Below are 23,842 nucleotides of genomic sequence, written 5' to 3'. Positions count from 1 at the left end.
GTTCCTATATGTATATTAGAAAGTTATAGAGTTTTAAGTGTTTGCATTACATGATACTCTTTCAATTTTTTTTTTATGTTGAGAAACAATTTTGATCATCTGTATGATTTTTGTGTGTGCCATGAAGATGCCCTCATTTATAATATCACTCCCACCCACCAATATATTTTATTTTGTGTTACTTCCTGAATGGTACATTGATCTTTAGCACTTGGTTTTCACACAGACTCAATCATTATAAAAAAAACCCCTGATGATTGGTGATTGTTTGAGGGGAGATTTTCTACCCTGACAAGAAAATCACATGAAATTCATGCTTCATTTGTAATAATGTCCATTACGAGTTGTTGACCTCCGAATTCTACGATACTAGTATGAGAGACCATACAAGCCCACTTATCTTTCTTGTATTCACAAGCAGGCTGATCTCTGGGATCAAGTTCAGTTAGCTTTCATCAGATACTGGGCTCTCTTACACTATATTGTAATTAAACTCTATCTGACTCAAGATGCTGATTACTTAATCTAAATTACCAGCAATGGATATTATTTGAGGAAGATAGAAAGATTACATCATGATTTGTAATGAAACCGGAAATGGAGGAGTTTATCACTGTCAATTACATAGAAAAGCAATTAATCATTATCAGATGTAATTATTACTAAAAAATTGAGAATAGCTTCCCCTTATTTCTCTTAATGACAGTGGTTTCCAGGAGATACTGCTTTTAACCTTGATATCTTACTTTGGTTATAAGATGGTGCCCCGTTAGCTGCCAAATTGTTGGGTGTGGTTGATTGTGGTGCATTGGTGGTGCCCTCTGGAGGCGGTTTACAAAATAACTTTTTACAGCAGCAGACAGCAGCGATGATGCAGACGATCAGAACGATGAGACTTCCTACAGTTATTGTCACTGAGGCCGTAACTCCCAGGGCCAAGAAACGGTTCAGGAAGGAGCCATCTGAAACAACACAAAAACAAACCTAGATATAAATACCTAAACATCTTGGGGATTAGGACCCCCAACAACTGTCTAATTTCAAATGAAATGAATAAATAAATACAGCACTAATGCAGGTCTGCTTTTAATTTCATGGATACAACATTACAGCTACTTGACTTCATTTGCTTAGAACTCTATTCTGGGATATTTTATGTAACTGGGGTGTTTGCTTTCAATTGCACTCTTGTCATGAAAGAAAAAAGAGTCAGAACATTTGGATCATTTTTGATTCCATGTTACAAAGAATGGTATGGATTCAATTAAATTCATAGCTTTCCCTCCTTTTTTGACAGAAGTTCAAGGTTTGATATATGTTCCCTCCTTCTGACTGTACCCTATACTCCCCCTTCTAAGAAAAGATTTTCTGAAATTCCAAAGATTCTACTTAATAAACTATAAGAAACAAATTGATATACATATTTTCTATCTTAAAATTTCAGAGTGGGATAAACATATACCATATAACAGACTCTATCTTAATTGTTAAGCAACTATCGTTTTCTTAGAAACAGGTTCTAGATTATCTTTTAAATGTAAAAGGTCAGAAGTATTACATTTTGATCCAATAGAGACACCAATTCTACATGAATGTACCTTTAACCAAAAAAGTTAAAATATAATTTGTTGTTATCACCAGCCAATTAAATTTTTTTAAGAAACTGCTCATCTCATGCATCTCTAAGACTATAAGATCAAAGGACGTGTTACCCAGCTATGGAGCAGATTCAAGCTAAGTACATATACTTGTTTATTTCTCTTTCATACAAATGAATGCTTTCAATATGAATCAGAAGTGTAAATACTAGATTAATTATCGTGAATCAGTGGATATCTTTCTTAATTCATGAATTTTCCCAATGTTTTCTGAACCCTTTGAAAGAAAATCAAAGCACCATTCAACAATATCAGTATCAGCCTATATGCATTTCTGACATCAAAGATGAGCTTGATCCACCTCAAGGCAGAGAGTTCCAATATTTGATGATCAAAGATGGAGGGGGTATCAACTGTACAGCAGTTTAGGTATTCATTTATAAGACATGCTAGAATGAATAATCAGAGATGGGATCAAATTTTCATCTCAATAGTGAAGAAAAAAGAAACAATAATTTTCCCTTGGCATAATTAATCAGATTACAGTCAATTTTTCACTTTACCCTATATGCCGTGACTTATACATTTACTTATTGATTCTAAACAGAATGAGTTATTATAAGGACAGAATTATTCCAAAGCTTATCCTTCGAGAGAAGCAGATGCTTTCTTGGCTACCTTGGTAATCTCATAAAACATGATATCAGGTGCATTCTCCAGATAGCAGTGTGAAATATGTCCCTCTAATTCAGTTCCACAGACCTTATTAATTAGTAGTTTTGGTCTACCAGTGTCTTGTTAAGATAAAGTTATGGTGGTCAGCTGCTTCAGAATCTTAATTGTGGAGGTTATAAATAATTCTCTGCATGTATTATGTACACACACTTCGCTAAGTAATTTCATTCATGAGGAGAAAATGGCTTACAGCCATATCACAATGACTAAAAACCATCTCTATCAAATAAATAGGGTAAAGACTTAGCTGAGCTACCATTTTCATCAATTAATGGCCTCTGAAAACTTAAATTTGAACAGTTTTTATTAATTCTTATTAAATTTGGTAAAATTTAACCATTTCCAACTCTCTAAACACATGTGTAATGTTTGCCTTTTAATTCCTAGTACAAAATGAAGGAACCTTATATAATTATAATCTGTCTTTTGATATTTCTGAAATGTTTGTAGAAAGATAACTTTTAAAGGACCACCTTTGCTTATGATTTTTATTTTCTTATAAAATCAACAAATATGTATAATTAATGCTTGTGTTTATTTAAATTGGAGATGAAAAATCAATGTGATAAATCTATCAGATTATAAACTTCCTGCCCTTTGAAAGAAATCTTAACAAGAAGAAAATAGCTCCAAATTGTATCAAATCAGATTATGGATTATTTGTAAAACTACATAGCAATTCAGTGCTTATATTCATCTTTAAAAAAATTGAAAAATGTCTTATCACTCCCTTTAGAAAATAGAATTCTTCTGGTCTTACGAGATTATTCTGGATCTGGGAATATTAACGTTAAGTCCGATAATCTTGATAGGGGTAGGAATTACAGAAAAGACAAGGAGTCATGATATAAACAAGCAATGCTCTCTCTCACTTTTGCTCTTGATTCTCACAAAAGATAAAACAATGAACTAAAACATTGTCTGGCACCAGACTCTGTGTTTTGTAGATTTCAGTGATTACAACATGTATTGGGACCCGATCCCCCTGATATTGTGTATGGAGTCTATCCCTGATAACTTCTGGTTATTTTCTTTAGATTTCACATTAAAATCCATGACTAGCACCCGCCTTTTTTTAAGTTACGGTAAATCTGACCCTCTACTGTTGTATTCAGAGAATTTTAACAAGTGCATAAAAAAATCATAATATTACAAGAAAGCTTTATATAAAACCAGGTTATCTAAACATAAACACACTAATTCAGTCATTAACTTTATTTTGAGCTTCTACAAAAGTCTTAAAAACTTACATTCATTCATAAAAGATTGCTTTGATCTCTATTTTCTTTCAGGGAAAATATGATTCAGAATAAAACCGAAAATGCACTACTTCAAAACACAAAATTATAATCACGTAAAAAGCACCATATCGTAACAATTCTGTTATCATAAAATATGACATGATAATCCTACACAATACTGCAGAAATATTTCTAAACAAAATTGCTCTTTGGGTTTTTACTGTCAGTGTGTGCTCAATATCATTCCTTGTGTTTTTGTCTGACTAATTGAAGGGAGAGAGCCAAAGGATGCCAATTATCTATCCAAAAATGTGACCACTGAGAACATTAATTGATATAAACCAATACCCTAAGCCAAAAAATCATTCAGTGTTATCTGTGTAGAATCCTAGATGTGTGTGGTATTGTAGCATTAGTCTTGTTGTTTATTCACAATACATTGCTTATAAATATAAGATACACTTAACAAGGATCCTGGTGAAGGCACCAATAAAATTTTAATAATAAATCAATTTTATGCATACTTGCCAACCTCCAACATGTGGAAATCTGGTCATGACCAGATTTGGAAAGTAAAAAATCTGGTCATAGCGCGTAACGACATTCACGACATATTTACCATGCATTTCATAGGTATATACAATAGAAATATGTGTAAAAACTTATGTGTAATACTTTATTGCAAAGAAGCATTTTAAATAACAGTTGCTGATTTTGAATTTTGTAAAGTGATCTGACACAGAAAATAGTAGGTTGTGTTCAGCTAAAAAAAAATGCAAAAAGAGTTTCTGCTACACTAACCTTGCTTTTGAACTCTGTAAATGATGGCATGAAAGTTGTAAGTGACTTGGAAGACTTTTGTGTATTAAAAAAGCATTCTATACATGACTTAGCATTTTTGAATGTTTAGTCTGATCATTTTGGGCACAAAATCCAATATTCAAATGTGCGTTACATAGAACACAAAAGCCTCGTTGTGTACTCTATTACTTTGCTTTACCTATGGGAATTCATTTTCCCAGATATGTTGATAGGTACAAAAATATCGTTTTCTTTTTGTTGGTTTTGATTCTGCTGGCCCCGATGAAGACCTTTTCTTATTGGAAGCCATCACACTTAAAGATATAAACCTTCGCTTAGTCAAAACAACTCACGATAATAATTACACTTAATGTGTCTGTTATAGCCATCGGCATTGTTTACGCGTTACGTAAATCCAAGCTCAGGTTGGGTTCATAACTGGAAGTCAAACGCGCAACGTAATTTACGAACCAAATCCGGAAATCGGGAGATTTTCGGGTTGTTTGACAAAAATCGAGTGAAAAGCATGACCCGCCGGGTCATAAAAAATAATCGGGTGAAGGGTTGAAAAATCGGGTGTGACCCGACGAAATCGGGTCAGTTGGCAAGTATGATTTTATGATGATTTAATTAATTTTACTAAGACTCAAACTTTAATTGCAATGACTAAGCTATAGTATTCAATTTTCATTACTGGAAACACAAATTTAAACATCCAAGCTCAGATATTGGAAAATCCATATCATGGTCCAACTCATGGTGATTTTTCTTTAATATTCCAAACTCTCGATAAAATCCAGAACAGTGTTTAAATTTACTTATAGTCTGACACAACTGCAATAACTTCTATATTTTATTGCAAGCCCTACCAGTTGTTTATTTAACAGTACCTTAACCATTAATGGTCATATATCTGATGATCTTACCATCTTTGACGCCGCACTGAGCAAACCCTTCCATGGCCTCATCAGAATTGTCCCCACAGTGGTCCACTGTGTCACATTTAAGGTCTTCATCTATACAGTTCTTGTTTGCACACTGGAAGTGCGTACCACAGGAGTTATACTTTTTAAAATCTGTGAAAGAAAAATGATAGGAAATTTTCAATTTCGAAAATAACATGACATTATTGCACCAATTTAAAACAGAACAAATAATAACAGTATTGTCAATGTTTACATGAACAAATCAATGATGATTGAAATGAATACAGTATTTCTGAAAAACATTTGAAAAGGTTATTCTGGACACAACCATGCATTGATGCTTAAAGCAATTTTGGACAGACATTAAAAATTAAATTTATACATAAGGGTTAAATATCATGGTGTAAAAAAATTCATGGTTTCTCAAAAATACCAATTGTGATGGTCTTGATTTCACACTGCATGAAATTGCGCAATAATCAAAGAATTAGCAATGAAACATTTTTGAAAACTTATGATAGAATTGAAAATGGGTTTAATTTTCCAGAAGAATAATAAATCATGAACAAAGTGAAATTAAAATCAATAATATTGTGATCATTTGCCAATGTACAGTATCATTTCATATTTTAAAGATTGAACTTGGTCATGATAAAACTACCAATCAATGAATCATAATTATCAAGTTGTGAAATGACATTTCAAAATAAAGTTTGGCTGTGTCATTTATAATATTCTGTTAATTTAGCTATAATTATTATTGTTGATTGAATAAATGAAGAAACAAATGTATAAATCTCACAAACTATACAATGCTGCCTTAATGAAACCTTAATTCAAAATATAAATAAAACCTACCAAGAGGATCAAGCAATGCCATTTTTCAATGGTCACTTTCATGATTTATTTTTAAACTAATAATGTTTAACGTACTTCCAAAGAATCATCAGAAAATTTTTTAAATTTAAGCTTTATACACGCATATAATTAAAACAGGACACAGCTTAATACTTAATAATTCAGATGAAAAATCCCCACATGGTGATGTTTTCTGCTTTTAGACGTCCAAGGTTGAAAAGACATGGCCTTGATATTAAAGTTATAAAGATCCCCCAGCCTTTAAGTTATATTGTCATCTAGTAATCATAAGACTTGGTCTTAAGATGAAGTCTGTCATAAATATTGATGATTCATCCAATCAAATGCATCAGGATTACCAATATTCGAACACAAAAGGCTGGACTTGATTGGAGCTTAACAAGCTTGCAAAGAGCAATAAACATGGCATGTTTTGCAGCATCAAAATGATAAATTATTGCAGATCTCCTTGTTATATTATCATTATTTCCATGTACCAGTATATCAAAGAAGTCTACGATTTGTAACCATCCATGCTATATATTTCATATTTTGTTAAACAAATCTTTTATCTATAGATACAATGTAGTATTCAAATATAAATGGGAAAGTTAATACTGTATCACATACAGTGTAATATTAAAAGAATTAATAAACTAAAATATTTTGATCTGATTAAATCTTAGGAAAATCCAGATTAGAATCAGTGAAAAGACAAAGGAACTGCAAAGAAATTTTGAAAATTTCATCAATAAATCTACAGCTATTTATTTTGTCTTGCAGTATAATCTAGACATTTACGTTCAATAGCAGTCACGCAAATCCCCAACAGAATAGCAATAGACTTTCTGATGTCCAGACAGCGTCTCTGGGGGAATCCTTCTCTGTGAAGGCATTTGTCATTACATATGCCTGGCATTTCTTAATGTGCAAGATTATTGATTTTTCACTCATGAAAGTTAAAAGTCACCCACTGTTTCACAGAATTATTTGTACAAGCTAGATGACAAGTTTTAAAATCATTTTCCACTGATGAGTGATTAATTGAGTTTTGTATTACATTCATTGCTTAATTGTTCCATTTCTTTCCATGGTATGAGTTGTTGGATTTTGATAAATGAATTTCACTCCAACATCTCTATCCGTGCTGCTTGCCACAAACATACCTTTTTATGTTGTTTTCTACTACAATAACTCTTTTCAATTACTACACACTTAACTCATATAACTTGATACTGATGTATTCATGCATGATTACTGCTCTGTGTTCATTTCTGTTCTTATTATCTCAAACAAAGATTCAAAATGCTGTAAATCATTATCCCTGTTGTATTTGAACAAATTGCATGACAGTGCAACAGTTCTCTGCAAAACAAAAGAAACAAAAGCAACCGTGCTCTAGAAATGGGCCTCATCTGAGCAACACACACCCAATGAGAATTACCATGGTCGATTATTAGAAAAACCCTCAGAAAAGCAGTTCTATTGATAGTTTTGTCAATATGCCTACTGTAATAATACAGAGCTATGCATCTCTGGATGTGCTAGTGATAATTATCTGGAAACCCTTTACTAGTCAATGGTAAAAACATCGCCACTGCCTGAGTCAAATGTTATACAAGATTTCCCTTGTAATTTGCAGCCAAGAATCCTCCAAGATCCCAAGTTACAAGCACCTAGGTCATTTATTTCTAATTGGGTAATTGTTCTAAACAGCCAGAATTGCCACTATTTGAACATGGGAACGCTTGGGTACAAGGATACTCATGCTGTTGACTATGGGAGCGAGGGTCCCAGTACATGTAAGTGAATCAACTAGATCATTGTACAACATTCCTTGCTCCGATGCTGATTAATAGCAGACAGACGAGAAGGGGTATTATTTCAATTGATAAAAGATTCCACCATTTATCTGTCCAAACTGTTAGATACTTGATGGCCTGTAAATGGTATATTATGGCCCGCTAAATGTTTTACGACATCTCTGTTCTAGACAATTTCCCCCAATGAAAGCCTTGTACAACATTGAACAAACCCAAGCTTTGGCTAAATAATGGCTTGAAAGATCTTGTTGCCAAATCAGCCATTTAAACAGGCAGGCCAGCAAATTTTTTCTGTGACGATCAAAAAACTTGAAGATGTATAAACTAAATACCCTTGAACTCCATAAGAGCCTGAGATAAGAAAAAGAATACAGCTGTCACTCTCCAAGCAGTTTATAAATCACCCAATTAAAGAGGTAAAGTTAAGGTCTATTATCACCACATCAAATTTTTATTTTGTCTCTAATGATAAGGGGATAACACTAAAATAAAAGGAGATTTAAATGCTATCACTTTGATACAATTTCAAAGGGAAATATCTGTCAATGAAAATGAAATCTTGCACTGGTCATGGAAAAGCTTGGTTTGAATAATTCACCAGATTTCTGAACAGGAAGAGGTACAAAACTTCTGCCACCATTGCAAAACATCCTTGACAGATTGTGTATTTTATTGCAGAAGTGTAGGAGCCAAGTTGAAAAGTTAACTATTCTGACACAGTGATAACATGTTTCATCACTTTATCTTGCTACCAAATGATGGATTACTCAAAACTCTACCATACCTTGTTGTTTTTTCACCTCCAACTGTTTTATGATGAAGAATGATCAAAGAAGAGAAGGGATTTAATAGCTTCCCTTCCAGCCCAAGGAATGTTATCCTTTAACATAGAAAACAGACTTTTGCTATATGGCACAATGCTACTGTACAATGCCATTGCAAGATTTCATATCAGTTTTGTGCATGATCTCAGCTACCAAATATCTAAATAAAATAAAATATAACTTTTTCCAAATATTTTTTAAAATGCGACAAATAATAATCAATCCTTTGCGATTAAGTATCCAATTTCCTTTTAACTTTATTGCCACAGATTATTTGTTTTGATGTGTACTAATAAAAACACCTTCATTACATTGAAGATGTTCAATCCTTCATTTAGTAGTGACCAACCAATCAGGGACTCATCCCCACTCACCATTTGAAGCAGACAAAAACCTCTCTTATGAGAAACAAGCCTTAATTGCCTTTAGACAGCATTGCATACTCAGAACTCCCTGACTCTAATTTCATTCCCAATTAGATTTTACAAAATATTTCCACTAATTAATTCCCCCTACATTTAGAGACATCAAACATGAGTGGGGCAAATGAATAGTCAACCTTTAAATCAGCAGGTGGAATGCTTTCACAAGGTCCTTTTGCCTGTTTAACCTATCAAATAACCACAACATGACAGGCAACAAAGCACAGCAGAGAGCTAGAGATTTCAAAGGGTGACAGACAATGATGACCGTGTACAAGACCTTAGATGATAATGGTGGTCATCCAATATCAATAGAATTAGCAATAATGAGGCTCATTTCTTGACCATAAAAGGGAAGGAAACATCAGCTTACAAATTACTGCTGCATGGAATCCATGGATATTTACAGTATTTTGAATCGACTATAAAGTTACAGAATTAAAGAGTCAATCAACTGTATCATTATTTGCATTCTTTTCAAAAAGAAAATTACTTTATTAAGCATTAATTTTCAAATTTAAGTCTAAATTGGAGAATGAAAAGAAAATGTACTTCTAATCTTCTTTTCAAACTCTTTGGAGGATTTTTGGAACTATACAGATCAAGATTAAATTTATTTTACATTTGTATCTACCATCTACAATATGTAATTTAGAAAATTAAACAAAAGAAATTGAAAATATACCCTAAGCAAATTTGTGAAGTTCATTGATAGGAAGCTAATAATGATTAAACTGAGTACCGAACTATTGATAATAAATCACAAGATGATGGTAGCAAAGAACATTGCATGGATCATTTTTTCCTCAAAGGTTTCAAAGCCCAACAAAACACAGATTCCGCGTATGATAATAAGCAGTTACTTATCATTCACATTATATTCACAGTAATTTACCTTCACTGAATGCTGTCACTATGAATTTGAAACCTCTTCCAATTTCTCTTCTTTTTATATCTCCTTTTGCGTTAGTCCTATAATTAAAAAAAGAAGTAGTTATAATGTTAACTCAAGTTCTTGCATAATGTATTTCTAAGTGTTGCAATTGCATTACTGAAAGCAACAGATGTTAAGAAAACATTAAAACATTTTAATGATCAGTTCTTTTTTGCAACACAAACAGTGTTGATAATAAAAGTCATATTAAGGTGTTAGCTCTGCAACTCTTCAGTAATAGAAGTTACATTTATGACACTGCTGATACAGTTACTCAGCATGTGTTGTGGTATAATTTTCCTAACAATAAAAACAGTATTATATCTCTGACTGTCACTGAGGGCTATGATCTGGCTATGATGTGGCTTCTATGGCTTTTTAAAACCTATATCTAATTTATAACTAGGTTATCTTTACATTTCAAACCATCAAAGGAACACTGACACAGTCAGAAAGCTGCAATTCAATAGTCCTCAAACTTCTGGCATTGTATCTTCCTTTGGGACTTCATGATTTGTTTTTTTTGTTTTTTTTATTAAGTCAGTATATCTTAATTCCTACTAGAAGAAATACTATGGTTTCATCATTATTCACTGAATCAAAATTTTTGTGGATTTTGTTTTTTTGATTTAATTGATTGTCAAATTAAATGTTCATTGAAGTGTATTTCTCAGAACATATTGTACAACCCAGTAAATGAAATTATTGCAAACTGTCATTTTCTCTAACTCAACAAAAAATTTAAGCCCAAAAATATTAATAAAACCATTTAATTAATAAATAGCATGTTCAATTATCTTGGAACAAAGCTTTAACCAAGTGTCCCTAACCCACAGCTTCTTCATAAAGCACACTTGGAGGCCAGATACCAATTTGCCTTAATTCAGGAAACCTTGTTTAGTAAAAATATCTGAAATTCCACCCTCAGCTAACACTTAAAAGACCTTAGCGTGCTGAAGGTTATGGCATCTGAAGAGTTCAAATTCCTTTGAAGTTATGACATAGTTTGTCACATCTGATTAAATGAAAGCTAGTTGTGTTAAAAAAAGGCCAAAACCAATTTTACCAGAAAGGCAATCACTATCGTTGTCTGTTTTCTACATACTGGCATACAGAGAGAAAGAAAGGTACAGAGTGCAGTTGAAAGCTGTAAAAATTATTACATATGTTGCTGTGCCTTAATGTTCAAATGAATTCTGATGACTCCTGAGCAAGTACCCAGAGACATTTGCCTCACTCATCAAAAACAACATGACAGCAGCATGATTTGATAAACCAAACCACATAAAAGTCACTGCAAGCTGCTTTTTGGCTAACCTTCCCTTGTAACTTGTCAAAAGCTCATAATTGTGTCCTGAAAGACTAATAGCAGGGATTCACATAACTGTCTGCATAGATCAGCTAATTGACTATCTCCTTAGTCCCTGTAGCAGAAGACAGACCTAACTGATACAGCAAGTAGCTTTAATGTGGATCATAGTGCAAGAAATGAATGAAAGGAAATGAACCCATGAGGCTGATGGGCATCCATCATATTTTCCCCTGTATGCATGTCAGGAGTCATTACTTAATATTAAGTGGTTGTTCCAGAATTAATTATTTATCTCATGCCAAAGCCTATGTGTGGTGGGTTAATATTTTCCTGCTTCAAATCCCCAGGCTAAATGTCTAGATATTACTGATCAATTCTGCAAAGTGGGAGGTGTGAAGAGGAGAGTCTGAAAGTTGCTAAAACTTGGTTCAGCTGAATATTGATAAGCTTCAACAAATTGCATATCATTAATATGCTTGAATCATATTTCTGTACAATTACTGGCCCGAAAGATTTCCATCTGCAACTGTTTTTTTTAATCCCTTGAATCACCTTATTCCTAATGCAACTAAATTACTTAATGTACACTATATTCATCTTATTTCATACTTGCAAATAGAAACTAATAGCTCCTTTTAACTTTACCATTGCATGTTTCTTATTCTGCTATTAAAACACAAAGATTTTACAAAGAGAAATGTTCGGGTTTTTGCAATGCATAAATGTCACTCTCAATGAAATCAGCATAAAGAACCTATTTCTCACCAAACTTGACACTTTTCTGCATTATTTATAGTCATTGCAATGGACAGAATATACAAATGCACATTCAATTTATGGCAAAAACAACAAAAAAAATACTTAGTTTATAGAGTAACTGCAAGAAATGTTAACAAGAGCACTCCAGCATTGCAACTTATGATTTGTAATGATCACATCAAAGAGACTCCCTCCTGAAACACTTAGTTTTGTTTGCCATTGCCATTAGCAGTAATTCTTTATACAGAACGGACTCCACAGAAGATGCAGAGGATTCATGAATGTAAAGCTTATGGTTTCCATTCAGAGCTGAAGTAGGGGGTTAAAAACAATGGAGTTAACAGCCTCTCTCTGGAACTGCATGACCTCTGTCTCTTAAATGCACTTTGTATCACTTGAAGTTTTTTTTAGAAGATACAAAGGTCTTAATGTTCTTTTTCATTTGTTAGTGCTTGGTCAAAATCATGTGAAAACCCCAGAAGAATGCAAGAAAAATACAGCAACTCTATGGGGAAACTATTTTTTTCCTTTGTGGTTGGTATTTCTTGTGGAATAGCTCTGTGTGACTTGTCACACTTCATAAAAGAAGCCTTTTCACTCAGTGGTCAAACAATGATTCACAAAATGTCTTAATATGCAATTGTTGATTTTTTTCTTTCTTAATATTTTGTTCCTTGTCCCATGCATTGTGTTATAAATGCTGATTTCTGTTTCATAGTCTGGAAATGATAACACATGGTAACCAACATAACACTTAGGATCCATTAATAAAAATGGTGGATAGTTCAGGATCATTGGGCCTCCTTCTCAAAGTTTTCTTCCCCAAGTTTGACATTCTAATCTAATTATTTATTTAGAGTGTAGATATGAAATATGTTCCCTATCTATATTAGATGCAAGCAACTTCTCTTGTTTATATTAACCTGCAACATGTCAGCCTAATCTGAAAATTTCTCTTTTTCGGGGTAGACTGTTAGGCAGGAGTATCTTTGTTTAATGCATTTTACACACAGCTTAAAAGGTCTGCAAATAAACCCCGACTACAAACCTGACATCCTGTGAAAATAACTGCTAAAATACAATGCAAACATTTACCCAGCAACAAAGCACACACCATAAAAATATATACCCCCCATTTCTCCCCTCCTTACCGATATTGAGTTTTTAAATATTAATCTTTTATCAATCTATCAATGAATAAACTCTTCTAATTCTCAATAATTTGTCAAGCAGGATTGTGATTTCAAAGGTTCTATGCTGACAAATTGAAGTCTTCTGTCAACAGAGTTGTCACTATAAAACAGTATTGATTCGGAATAAAATGGTGAAGCATAGGTTAACAGGTTTCATATTCAGGTACAAGGGGCTCCTTAAGTACTTGCAAATGTCTGTCAACAAACCCACGAAATTAGAATCATCACTATTGCATTCAAACTTTGGGGGTTTCAAATTCTAAAGAATAAAAAACATCATAAAAAGAAATAACCTATGTCTAATGAAATTGCGTTTCCTCAAATATTTCATTCTGGATATCCTATCTTGCTGTACTGGGCTGTGCCTGTTTAAATATTTAAAATCCTATCAGAACAATTGAACAATAATTACTTTTCTGCAATGAGATGTGGAAATGCTGAAAACATGGCTGAAAGATTAAGGTAATTGGTGTCTAGTTAACAAAGGGATCCAATGGTTATTAAGACTGGCTATACCAGAATATGACTGTTTAGTCTTTTCAAAACTGAGCCGTCTTGAAAACAATGACACTGTTTAGCAATCAATGGTCCATTCTCTTCCCATGGAGTTGTCACCCGTCTAAACTTCCGTTGACAAATTTTGCAATGTGTTGCATTTAAAAACTGATTCACCCTAATAAATGATTCAGGGAAACCAGTCATCATTATGCCAATTTGTCCCAGGTCCATATTGAAGCCAGGGTTCTACAAAAGCTCAATGTTTTCACTACAACACAAAATTATAAAGCTGGTGTATGCAAATGCCCTAGTCTGTGTGATGACCACTGTTGCCGTTGGCAAACAAGACTGTTTACACACCACACTCAGTTTGTCCAAATCTTTGGAGTGGTGTCGGAGAAGTTGATGCCAGGCAGAGCTCTTGACCTTGAGACAAACAGAAACTGGAGAAGGCTCCTCCATTGCATGTGTTAGCCATGTTGATCAATCACTCTCTCATTATTGTACATGCATGCAGACACTCTATCCCTTCATTGCACTACGAGGCATTCATAACATCCAAAATAAGACAGTAACCTTAATTGTAATCTAAAAATGCTTCTACTTATCTTTATAGCCCACTCTTTTATCATGAAAGTAGATGATTCAATCTTTAGCATCTTTAATTGAAAGATTAAGAAAAAAATTCTATCCCAGCATGTTTCTGGATGTCATGGTCTGAAAAATTACCTTTCAGAGGAAACAAATGACTTGGCAGGAGCTATCAGCATAGTATGTCAAGACTAATATTTTTACTTTTCTTAAAATGAAAACATTCTAATGTGGAAATCTTGTTTTTTGAAAAATCAAATTGATAGGTACAGCATTGCTACAGGATGTTAAGAGTATTTTCACCTTTCCCTCATGTATCTTCACAAGCCACACAAACAAGGTTCATCCAAAGACCAAGATGGCGGTAATTGAGTCTGATTTAAGATACTTGATGGAAGGCAGGGTGACAAGGTCTTTGAAGTCAAAGGTAATAATCATCAGATTGATCCGTTGCTTATTATCTAGTTTGTCTCTCAATTTGTCTGACAATTGATCGACATAAATCTGTCACCTAAAAAAGGACAGCCATTTCTTTCTTATTATGCCGGTCAATAAAGTCCTTCAGCTTTATGGCTTTATGAATTTCTACTTCTTGAGACATTATATACCAAACAACAATATCGAGTGGCAAATATAAACCTATTCTAAATGCATTTTCATTTGTTTCAAATTGAGCAAAAATTGTTGAAATGCTTTTTGTACCCAGAGTCAAAGTCTACTGGTACATAATGATATCTTCTTCATGGTTTATGCACAGATCAAAAATTTACTTCTGCCATTTCAGGTGCCTCCTTGGTACAGCTAGCCCCACCTGTATAATTACGCAATATGCACCCTCCTTAACAAGCATGGTGCAACTAAACCCACTGTACAACTGTGTGTGTATTTTTTTTTCTTTATTCAAGCCAGGCAGACCTGAATGGAAACTGCAGACAATTAATCAAAATGTCTGCACAGACAACTTGCATGTCAATCTTGCAACTCTAGAGGAGGATAAGGTCACTCAAGGTCTCCTTTTGTAGCAATATAATCCAGACACATCTTAACCCATATACCTGTCAGAGCCTCTTTATAGACAGAACTGCAGTATGATTTTAATCTCTCGATAGATTAAATACCTTAATGCTAATTAACAAGTCTGAAAAAGACTTCTTCATATTACACTTTTAATGTGACTGATGTCTGAGTGAAGTCAAATGAATTTCAGATAAATATATTGTTGCCTTCTTGTTCACTTGAAGTCTATTTTTAAAACTATAACATTCTAACTATACTGTGGAATCATTAATATTTGATGTGATCGATTTTTATGAATTAAGTTAAATTTACAGATTCAAGGATATGTATATTTGTAGACAATAACTTTACCAATAAATTCTCTGTAACACTGTTTCTTACTTTAATTTTTATGCATGTAGCATACCATTAATAGCAACAAAATCAATAAAAATTGGTATTTAAAGAAAAATGAAAAAAACATAATGCATAAGGACTGATAGATAGGTATTGTTCAAGTCCTCCAACTTATCTTAGTACTGTCAATTCTAGAAACCTTCCTTTCTCCTAGATTCAGAGCAATTGGAAACAGACTAAACATGCACCCTGTGTATCTATTGTTCATCAAGCAGGCCAGGCCTCAAGCACCTGTACCCTGGGTGTTAATATGACAAAGAGGTGTTCTCACCTAAAATGGATTGTCATAAATGGACCTGTGGAGACCAGGATGTGTGGAGGGGGTTGGATGCCACATAATCCATAATTTCCACCTGCCTCTAGCTGGAAAAATAGAAATGAGGAATATGTTAAGTTTTATGAAATATAAATGAATGTTTAATTAGTACATTATATATTGATTCTCGTCTCATAAAAAAAAAGATATTTACCACTAATGAATGCTTGTTAATGAATCAACAAATGTTGGTAACACATGTGTATCAGAATTAGAACCAATCTAATGTTGCAACAGATGACGAAACCTCAAAATTAATTTAGAATTCTTCAGTATTTTTTTTGCATGGTAAAATTTACCATGAGATAAAACATTACTGGTATGTGGGTCTCAGAATATACAGATTTAACTGTAGTATTTCATTCATATAGTTTCTCCTTTTCTTACCATAGCCCCTGTAAAGACATCTTCAGAATCATATATATAGAGAGCATCATTACAGATTCCATTATTTGGGTCAATGTCAGGTATATCGAGTTCCAGAAATCGTAACATAATTCTCCAGCCCTCATTGTCTGCTTTAAATGTAATTTTACACTCATTCTCGTCCATGTAATACTGAGAATTCTCCTCCCGGTGCGAGTACACAGTGGCTCCACCTATGTATTTCTTATTTCCACAATCTATTCCATGCATATAATCTGCAAAATAATAAAGAAAAATATTTTACAATTTCATCTTAATCATTTCGAAGTAAGGTATGCATTTGTGTTCATGAAATATTGTCAATTTACCGGTAATAAAAAGATGAAATAACAATCTTGAAATATCACATTCATGCTGCAAATATAATGTTAATACAAACATGATAAGCATCACTTTTAATCTGAAGGGTTTTTAAATGAATTTGTCCTTGGAACACTATTTTAATTCATTTTCACAGTTTGATGCTTTATGAAATTGAAAACAAGCAAAGAATGTTCAATTTTTAAAGAATTATCATAAATATGAAGAGGAGTGGGCCAAATGATTTAGTTCTGGGTAATGTCATTTTGTGTAACAAATATTAAGAAGAAATCATGCAAATAACAAATTTCTCAAGCAAGAACAAGTCTGGGAGTCCATGTATCAGCAGACTGCTATTAATTATGGGGTGTTGGTCACATCAGCTGTCCAATTTTACACCTTCAGACTGAACTGTCCTGAGCGTGTAAAATTCACACTTAGTCCTTGTGAATCACCTAAGTGATAACTCAGCCTTTTCCCCAATCACTTCTCATGTAACACCTGATAGATGAGGTGCCACATTAATTGGTGTTAATGGACTTTTCAATAACCCTCCATCAGCTTAACCCCCCACCCCACTCCCAAACCCCTCCCCTACTATCTGTCATGGGCTTAGTGACCTGTATTCTTATTTCTGATTGCTGCGAGCTTTAAAAAGATTTTACCTATAATCATGGTGTATAATCTGTTTTGACACCAAAATTGAGTCATATAATGGTACCTACTGTGTTTTTTGTATCAGAGGTTCTATCAGAACTGTCAGAGATATACCCCGACACTGGTGTATAAAGCCTTTACCGCTGCCTAGCCAAGAAGAAACATTTAATGAATGACATTTCTCATTTAGGTGCCAATCTTGGGTATTAATAACAGATTCCTCTGTCACAAAAATATTACTTCTTTAACTAACAAGGACAGAAGAAAAAACAATTTTTTGGCTCCACTGAAATCTTAAACGTGTGATTTGAGAACAGAGTGGTGAGAGGTGAAACAAGTATAAATGGCGATGGAAAAAATTCACTGATTAAATAACACTTAAAATGAGATTAGTATAAAATATCAGACAAAACAGTTTATTCAGAGCTTCCAAAGAATCTGTGGTATATATCTCTGTTTATATCAGTAGTGCTTGGCTCCCTCAAATACCGATGTGCTATATGAACAGCTAGGAGCAAGCTGATCGGTGTGCATGTGTATGAAATAAATTGTGTGAAGATAATCTGTAACATTATGTAAGATAAATCACAATTAAGCAACATTGAAACCTGTGTGGCAGACTTCAACAATCCCCCGTTAATCAGACATGCTGAAGGTTCCTGGCATTATAAAGATTTCCTAAGAGTGTGCAAATCCATGCAGTCTTGTCAGCTGTCAATCAACCATTATTTAAAAAAAAATCACAGATCTGTAATCAACAGATGTTCCCAGCCCTTATTATCTCCCTTGGATCAATATTTTATCCCCTGGCCCCGAAAAAATATTGCCCAATGCATGGACCCATGCAGTTGCTCCTACATTTTATTTCACATATTGTTATTTCCCACAGGTAGATATATGAAAACTATCTGTTTAAAGAGTCTATTAGTATTTTATTTATTCCTTTGTAAAATAAATCGAACTTTATTAGATTTTGTTGTCTCCAAAGTGTCAACCCTTCTTGTACCCCAATTAATATTTGTATGTCTCTATGGGGTTCTTCTATGTCTCATCCGAATTCAATAGAGAAAAACTCTATTATTTGTAGCAGAAACCGGAGTCGCCAATGGCAGATCCTATCAAAAATTCATGCAGAACCTCTGTGCCCTTTTACATAACCAGGGTCGCCATTGTTTCGGGCTTTGTACCAATTCTTGTTTGGTTACATCGAAATACATGAATGCAATTTTATTCCCTTTTTGCAAGAAAAATTCCTTGAAATTTACCAAAGATGATCAACTTCACAACCTCAGTTTAAAAAAGAACACTTAATTTTGAGAGCCATAAATTGACCTGAAGATAAAAATAACGAGTATGGTAAAAATAAATTTTCATTGTATCATGTATGTGTGTCCCATTCAGAACTTATAAAGGTTGTATGAACAATATTTTCATTTAAATGCCAACAGAAAATACGACCACAGAAAGTTGACCTTAGGAAACCTGCAGTTAATACCTGTAGTATTTAATGTGTTGATTGTTCTGTGGGGTGAACCTCAAGCATCATCCTCATTGTATGACATAATCTTCCACGGTGCCAAAGCAATATTTGAACAATTTAAACAATTTGCAAGAAGTTGACACTAAGCTAGTCAGTCTTAAATGCCTAATCTTTGACATATGTTTTGGCTGGCACCAGATCCTGATTTTGAATGCAGACATTGTATATTTTAAGTACATGAAAATATCCGCAGTCTAATAATCATTCGATCAGTACATTGAGATAGAGTTTTCTTTGTTTTGTGAACAGTTCAATTAGTAATTACCGGTAAAACATATATGCAGTTAGCATAGAATCTATTCAAATACTTTATCCAATTTTCAAACAAGCACAACTGACAAATCAAAATACAAAATCAGAAAAGTTATAGCAATTTATATCCATTCATGTATGAAAGACTTATATGTACATCTAGATACCAAAGACAACAATGACATACATACACTCACACAAACACATCTAGCCTTTTGATATGTAACCATATAACTGCAATTATCTTAATCATCTTCTAATTTGATGCAGCCTTGGAGAATCAAAAAGAGACCACCAAAATTTAAAAAAAAACCCACTAAACTTCAAACTGCAAGTAGACAACAATTAGCATGAAAGGAATGAAGGGTTTTTTGTTTTAAGTTAGACACTTGTGTCAGAATTAACGGTATACCTCCATAATGATAAGAAATGAAGTTACACACAGCATCTTACAAACCAGGTCTCCATCTGTGTGCTCTCTCCCTGCCTATCTTACAAGAGAGTTAAAAAAAAAATACAATGCAGTGAAAGAGTTCCTCCCTTTTCTTTTTTTCTCACAAAAATCTATTTGATTCATTAAGCAACTTTGAAGGGGTTTCTGGGTATTTCTTTGTTACTTGGATGAAAAAGACCCCAAATCTTAAGAATCAGCCCAGCAAGAGTGAAGCAAGAAGCAAAATATTAATTATGATTTGGAAAAAGAAACAAACAATATGTCAGTGTGATGATAGAATAATCTGCCAATAATTGCTACAAGACCATCTATACATCCATGTAACCCTATTATCTGATGGAAGAACTGCTCCTTGTCTCACTATCCAGTACTAGCTAGGACACCACGAAGAGCGACCCTAAAATCAATGTCATCTTCAATGTCATCTTCTCTAAAACTACCGGTTCCAATAGTACGACCCTGCATTAGTTTGACCATAAGGTGGAGATTGGAGTAGGCTAGCCCCAGTTTGTTCAGTTTATCAGGAGATTTCCCATTATCTCCTCATTGTTATGAGAGGCTTGACAAGAGACAAACAATTACATTACAGTTTTATGATGACCAAGAGTTCAACAAGCCATAAATGGGCCATCCGAATTAATAAATAAACTGGCCCTTGGTCACTATGCTGATAGAGGGACTACTGGTCATGTTGGCCAATCACATGTTCTAAATACGGCCAAATTATCGTGATTATGTTTGAGAATTTTGCTCTCAAGTGTCCTGAGTTTGATAAGGCAAATGAGGGATTTAGTTATTTTTCAAGGTTTCCATTATCTAGACACCTAAATAAGATATTTTAAATACTAACTTTAACTTTTTTCAGTTTGAAACATAAAAAATAAGGTTATCTCATATGCCACTGGCCTCATATTGCTGACATCAAAATTAATGCGTGTTATTCTAAAAATGACACAGTATTTCCCTCTGTCACAATTCAAAATTTCAAAGAGATTAATTACATTCAGTATATACCTTCAAGTGATAAATTTGTAATAGTCAAAAAGCTGGTACACTGTCATGTATAGAACCAGTTTATGTTGTACAACAGGAATTAAATATACATGTAATACATGTTTGTCTATTTATCTCTATCATCCAATCAAACAAGATACTAAACAATGACTAAATTACCGGTAGTTTACATTAATCTTTTTCATCTGCCACATAAGGTTGTTCATTGTATGTCTGATATTGTTTGATTAATATTTTTAAAAGTTCATCCTCAAGGTACAATTCTGATTATGTTTCAGTTCTCAATAATAAAAACATTTTCAAATGCCAGAGGATGTTTTTGCTTTTTTCATGACACTAAAGTGGTGTTCTTTTACTGAAAATTAATGCATCTATAATGACTTTATTGAATTACAAATTTAAAACATTTATTTTTGCAACATCAGTATTTGAAGAAAACCTGTCCACATCCTGTTATTATGCAGTAGTTAATACTCACAATAATGTACTACATTACAAGTAAAATTTTGATGAAGGTTACAGTATTTTTTTCAGTTCAAGTTCTAAAATCTTCTATTTCTTTTTTTTTTCTTTTTACACATTTCATGATCTGATTAAATTTTTCTAGTTATAAGAAATGCAAAAAGAAAATTATCTAGAAGAAATCAGGTCTGTATCTCATAATCATCTGAAACTATATAGGGACCCATCAACTGTTAATTATGGCCTTAAACAAACATGCAGGAGATAGAAGCTAATCTGGGGGATTCTATCGGCTCCGAAATACCACTTGTGGCTTGCAGGAAGATGAATTTATGCAATGTTTGTTACAACGACGTACTCCCATGAACCAGCAGAGTTTTGCCATACAAACACGTTGAAAATGAGAAATACAAGCAAAAAACCTGTCCAAAGAAAATTCGTACTCAAATTAACTCTAAAAAATCTGGAGTTGATTGGATCCAACACCTCAATTATCTTGCGTAAAATATGATAAAATGCGTAACCAAGATTTCATAAAGTTTTTTGACAGCTTGTTAGAAAACCACTTCCGTACAACCTCCTAAAACATAAAAGCTATTTATTATCGTTGTAAATCGATGGAGTGTTGAAAACTTAAATTATAAACTGTGTCTTATAGACCACCCTTTACCTAAACACTTCTTTTCACCCAGATAATGATCACCCAACCCCCTCATTTGCTAACCCTTTGTGATATTTGCGTTATTTAATATCGCTTCTTTTGTGATCGTGGTGGTATTACAATTCATGCTTCAGCTCCCAGAATTCAATTGCCCGACAGAATCTTTACGCTTTCACAAACCCTGCTCCCTAGTACACAAAAGGAGGAAAACAGATCAGCACATGTACATGATAAAAGGAAATCTACAAATTGCATCTTTTTAAAAATATTATTTAACACTCGCAATACCAGGTAATAGAGAGGAGACATGTTCATAAAGCTTATTGCAGAACTAAAGGTTTCAATAAATGTATGGGTATATAAAAACTAAGAATTCAAATCATGAATCCCTCCAAGTTAAGAAATGATTTCACGGTAAGAAGCATGAAGAACTAGAATTTTATGAACTTACAAGGGCAACATTCTTTACCAAGTGTCAAGGTATAAAGATAAGAATGCTCTCTAATTCATCATTGAAAGTTTGATTACATCTAAAAAGGGATTTCTTATTCAAAATAATCTTCAACAACTTAAATGATGTGACATAAGCCTTTCATTAGAACTACGCTTCATTGTGATTGAATCCCAACAACTATTTAAACTAATCACTCAGTTAAAGGGCCAGAAAACTACATGGTGTTTTAAAAAGTAATTTGTTGTAGAGGTGTTTTTATCAATGTTCACCATTTGACATCTTTAAAATATTCATTTAAGATATAAAAATTTGTGATATACATGACAATGAGTTATTTTAACATTCTGCTTTTGAGAGTAATCACTAGATGCTGTATATCTTTGAACATTCTGATAATACAAAACCAGCAAGGTATCTCCTGTACATATTATTCTTACTGCTGTATTTTCTAGTATCACAAGACAGCAATGCCAGACCAACAATCTGATCAGCAGTATTGACATATGTTTCATATGAAGCTGAACTTAGAAATTAGGGGGTAATGCGAAGCACTGCAAATCTTAATATAAATACAACATATGTTCTTAGTTGCTTTCCAAAATTGATAAATCTGATATTGAAAATATGATTCCCAAAGCCCTTTCTAACATGTTATATTTCCTAACTCCACTCCATCTTACATATTTATAATTATTAATTTAATTAATTTCCGATATAAAACTGTGATTTATTACATCAAATTTTATTTATGAAATAAAATATTCCTTGTATAAATCTTATGAGATTAAATCCAATTTTAAGAGAATTTGATATAATTATGTAAACAGATTAAATCCAATTTTAAGAAAATTTGATATAATTATTAATAACAGAGGATTAACAAATATCCTAATTAATTAAGTACTATTTTGTTTTGTTATAAAAGCTGATCTCGGGGATGTATCAAGCAAAAGAAATAAATAATCTTGTTCAAAATGCCAAGACCCTTTAACTATCGACTTTCCTTCTTTAAGACGATGAGACCTAAGAGTGACACAGAGTTCTAAAGGATTCCGCATCGATCGATCGACACACATTTGAAAACAGCATGTTGTATGAACAGAACACAACGTTGTCAACAAACGGTTATTTTACCGTTCTCTCAACGTGTTTGCATAATCTAAATTAAAAGCAAATTTAAGCATATAATTTACTTACATGTTTGTGTCTTTTTCGTCTGAGATTCACTTAATAATAGAGTAAACATCCATAAAAAACACCATGACTGAGAAACCCAGTCTGGCCCTAACGCCATGTTGAGTTACTACTGAAACAAATGACTTCCGGGAAGCGCCATCTGTAAACAACACCACGTGGGCAGGTGTGACCTGTCACTGAT

General features: G+C 33.3%; 1 protein-coding gene across 1 annotated transcript in view; it reads right to left on the bottom strand.

The window, feature by feature from the left end:
• Window positions 1-23,815, bottom strand: part of LOC105349229 (uncharacterized) — a 28,034-nt gene extending 4,219 nt beyond the window's left edge. The window contains exons 1-6 of the mRNA XM_020062708.3: window positions 23,662-23,815; window positions 16,632-16,885; window positions 16,200-16,291; window positions 10,124-10,200; window positions 5,302-5,451; window positions 747-962 (exon numbers count right to left, since the gene is read on the bottom strand). Of these exons, the coding sequence (XP_019918267.3) occupies window positions 747-962; window positions 5,302-5,451; window positions 10,124-10,200; window positions 16,200-16,291; window positions 16,632-16,885; window positions 23,662-23,758 (886 nt within the window). The 5' untranslated portion in view covers window positions 23,759-23,815. The remainder of the gene's footprint in view (window positions 1-746; window positions 963-5,301; window positions 5,452-10,123; window positions 10,201-16,199; window positions 16,292-16,631; window positions 16,886-23,661) is intronic.
• Window positions 23,816-23,842: the final 27 nt, after the last annotated feature.

Source organism: Magallana gigas, chromosome 3 (assembly GCF_963853765.1).
Source record: "Magallana gigas chromosome 3, xbMagGiga1.1, whole genome shotgun sequence".
In the NCBI taxonomy this organism is placed as follows: Eukaryota; Metazoa; Mollusca; class Bivalvia; order Ostreida; family Ostreidae; genus Magallana; species Magallana gigas.
The sequence above is the reverse complement of the archived record's forward strand: the minus strand, read 5'-3'. Positions and strand labels throughout refer to the sequence as shown.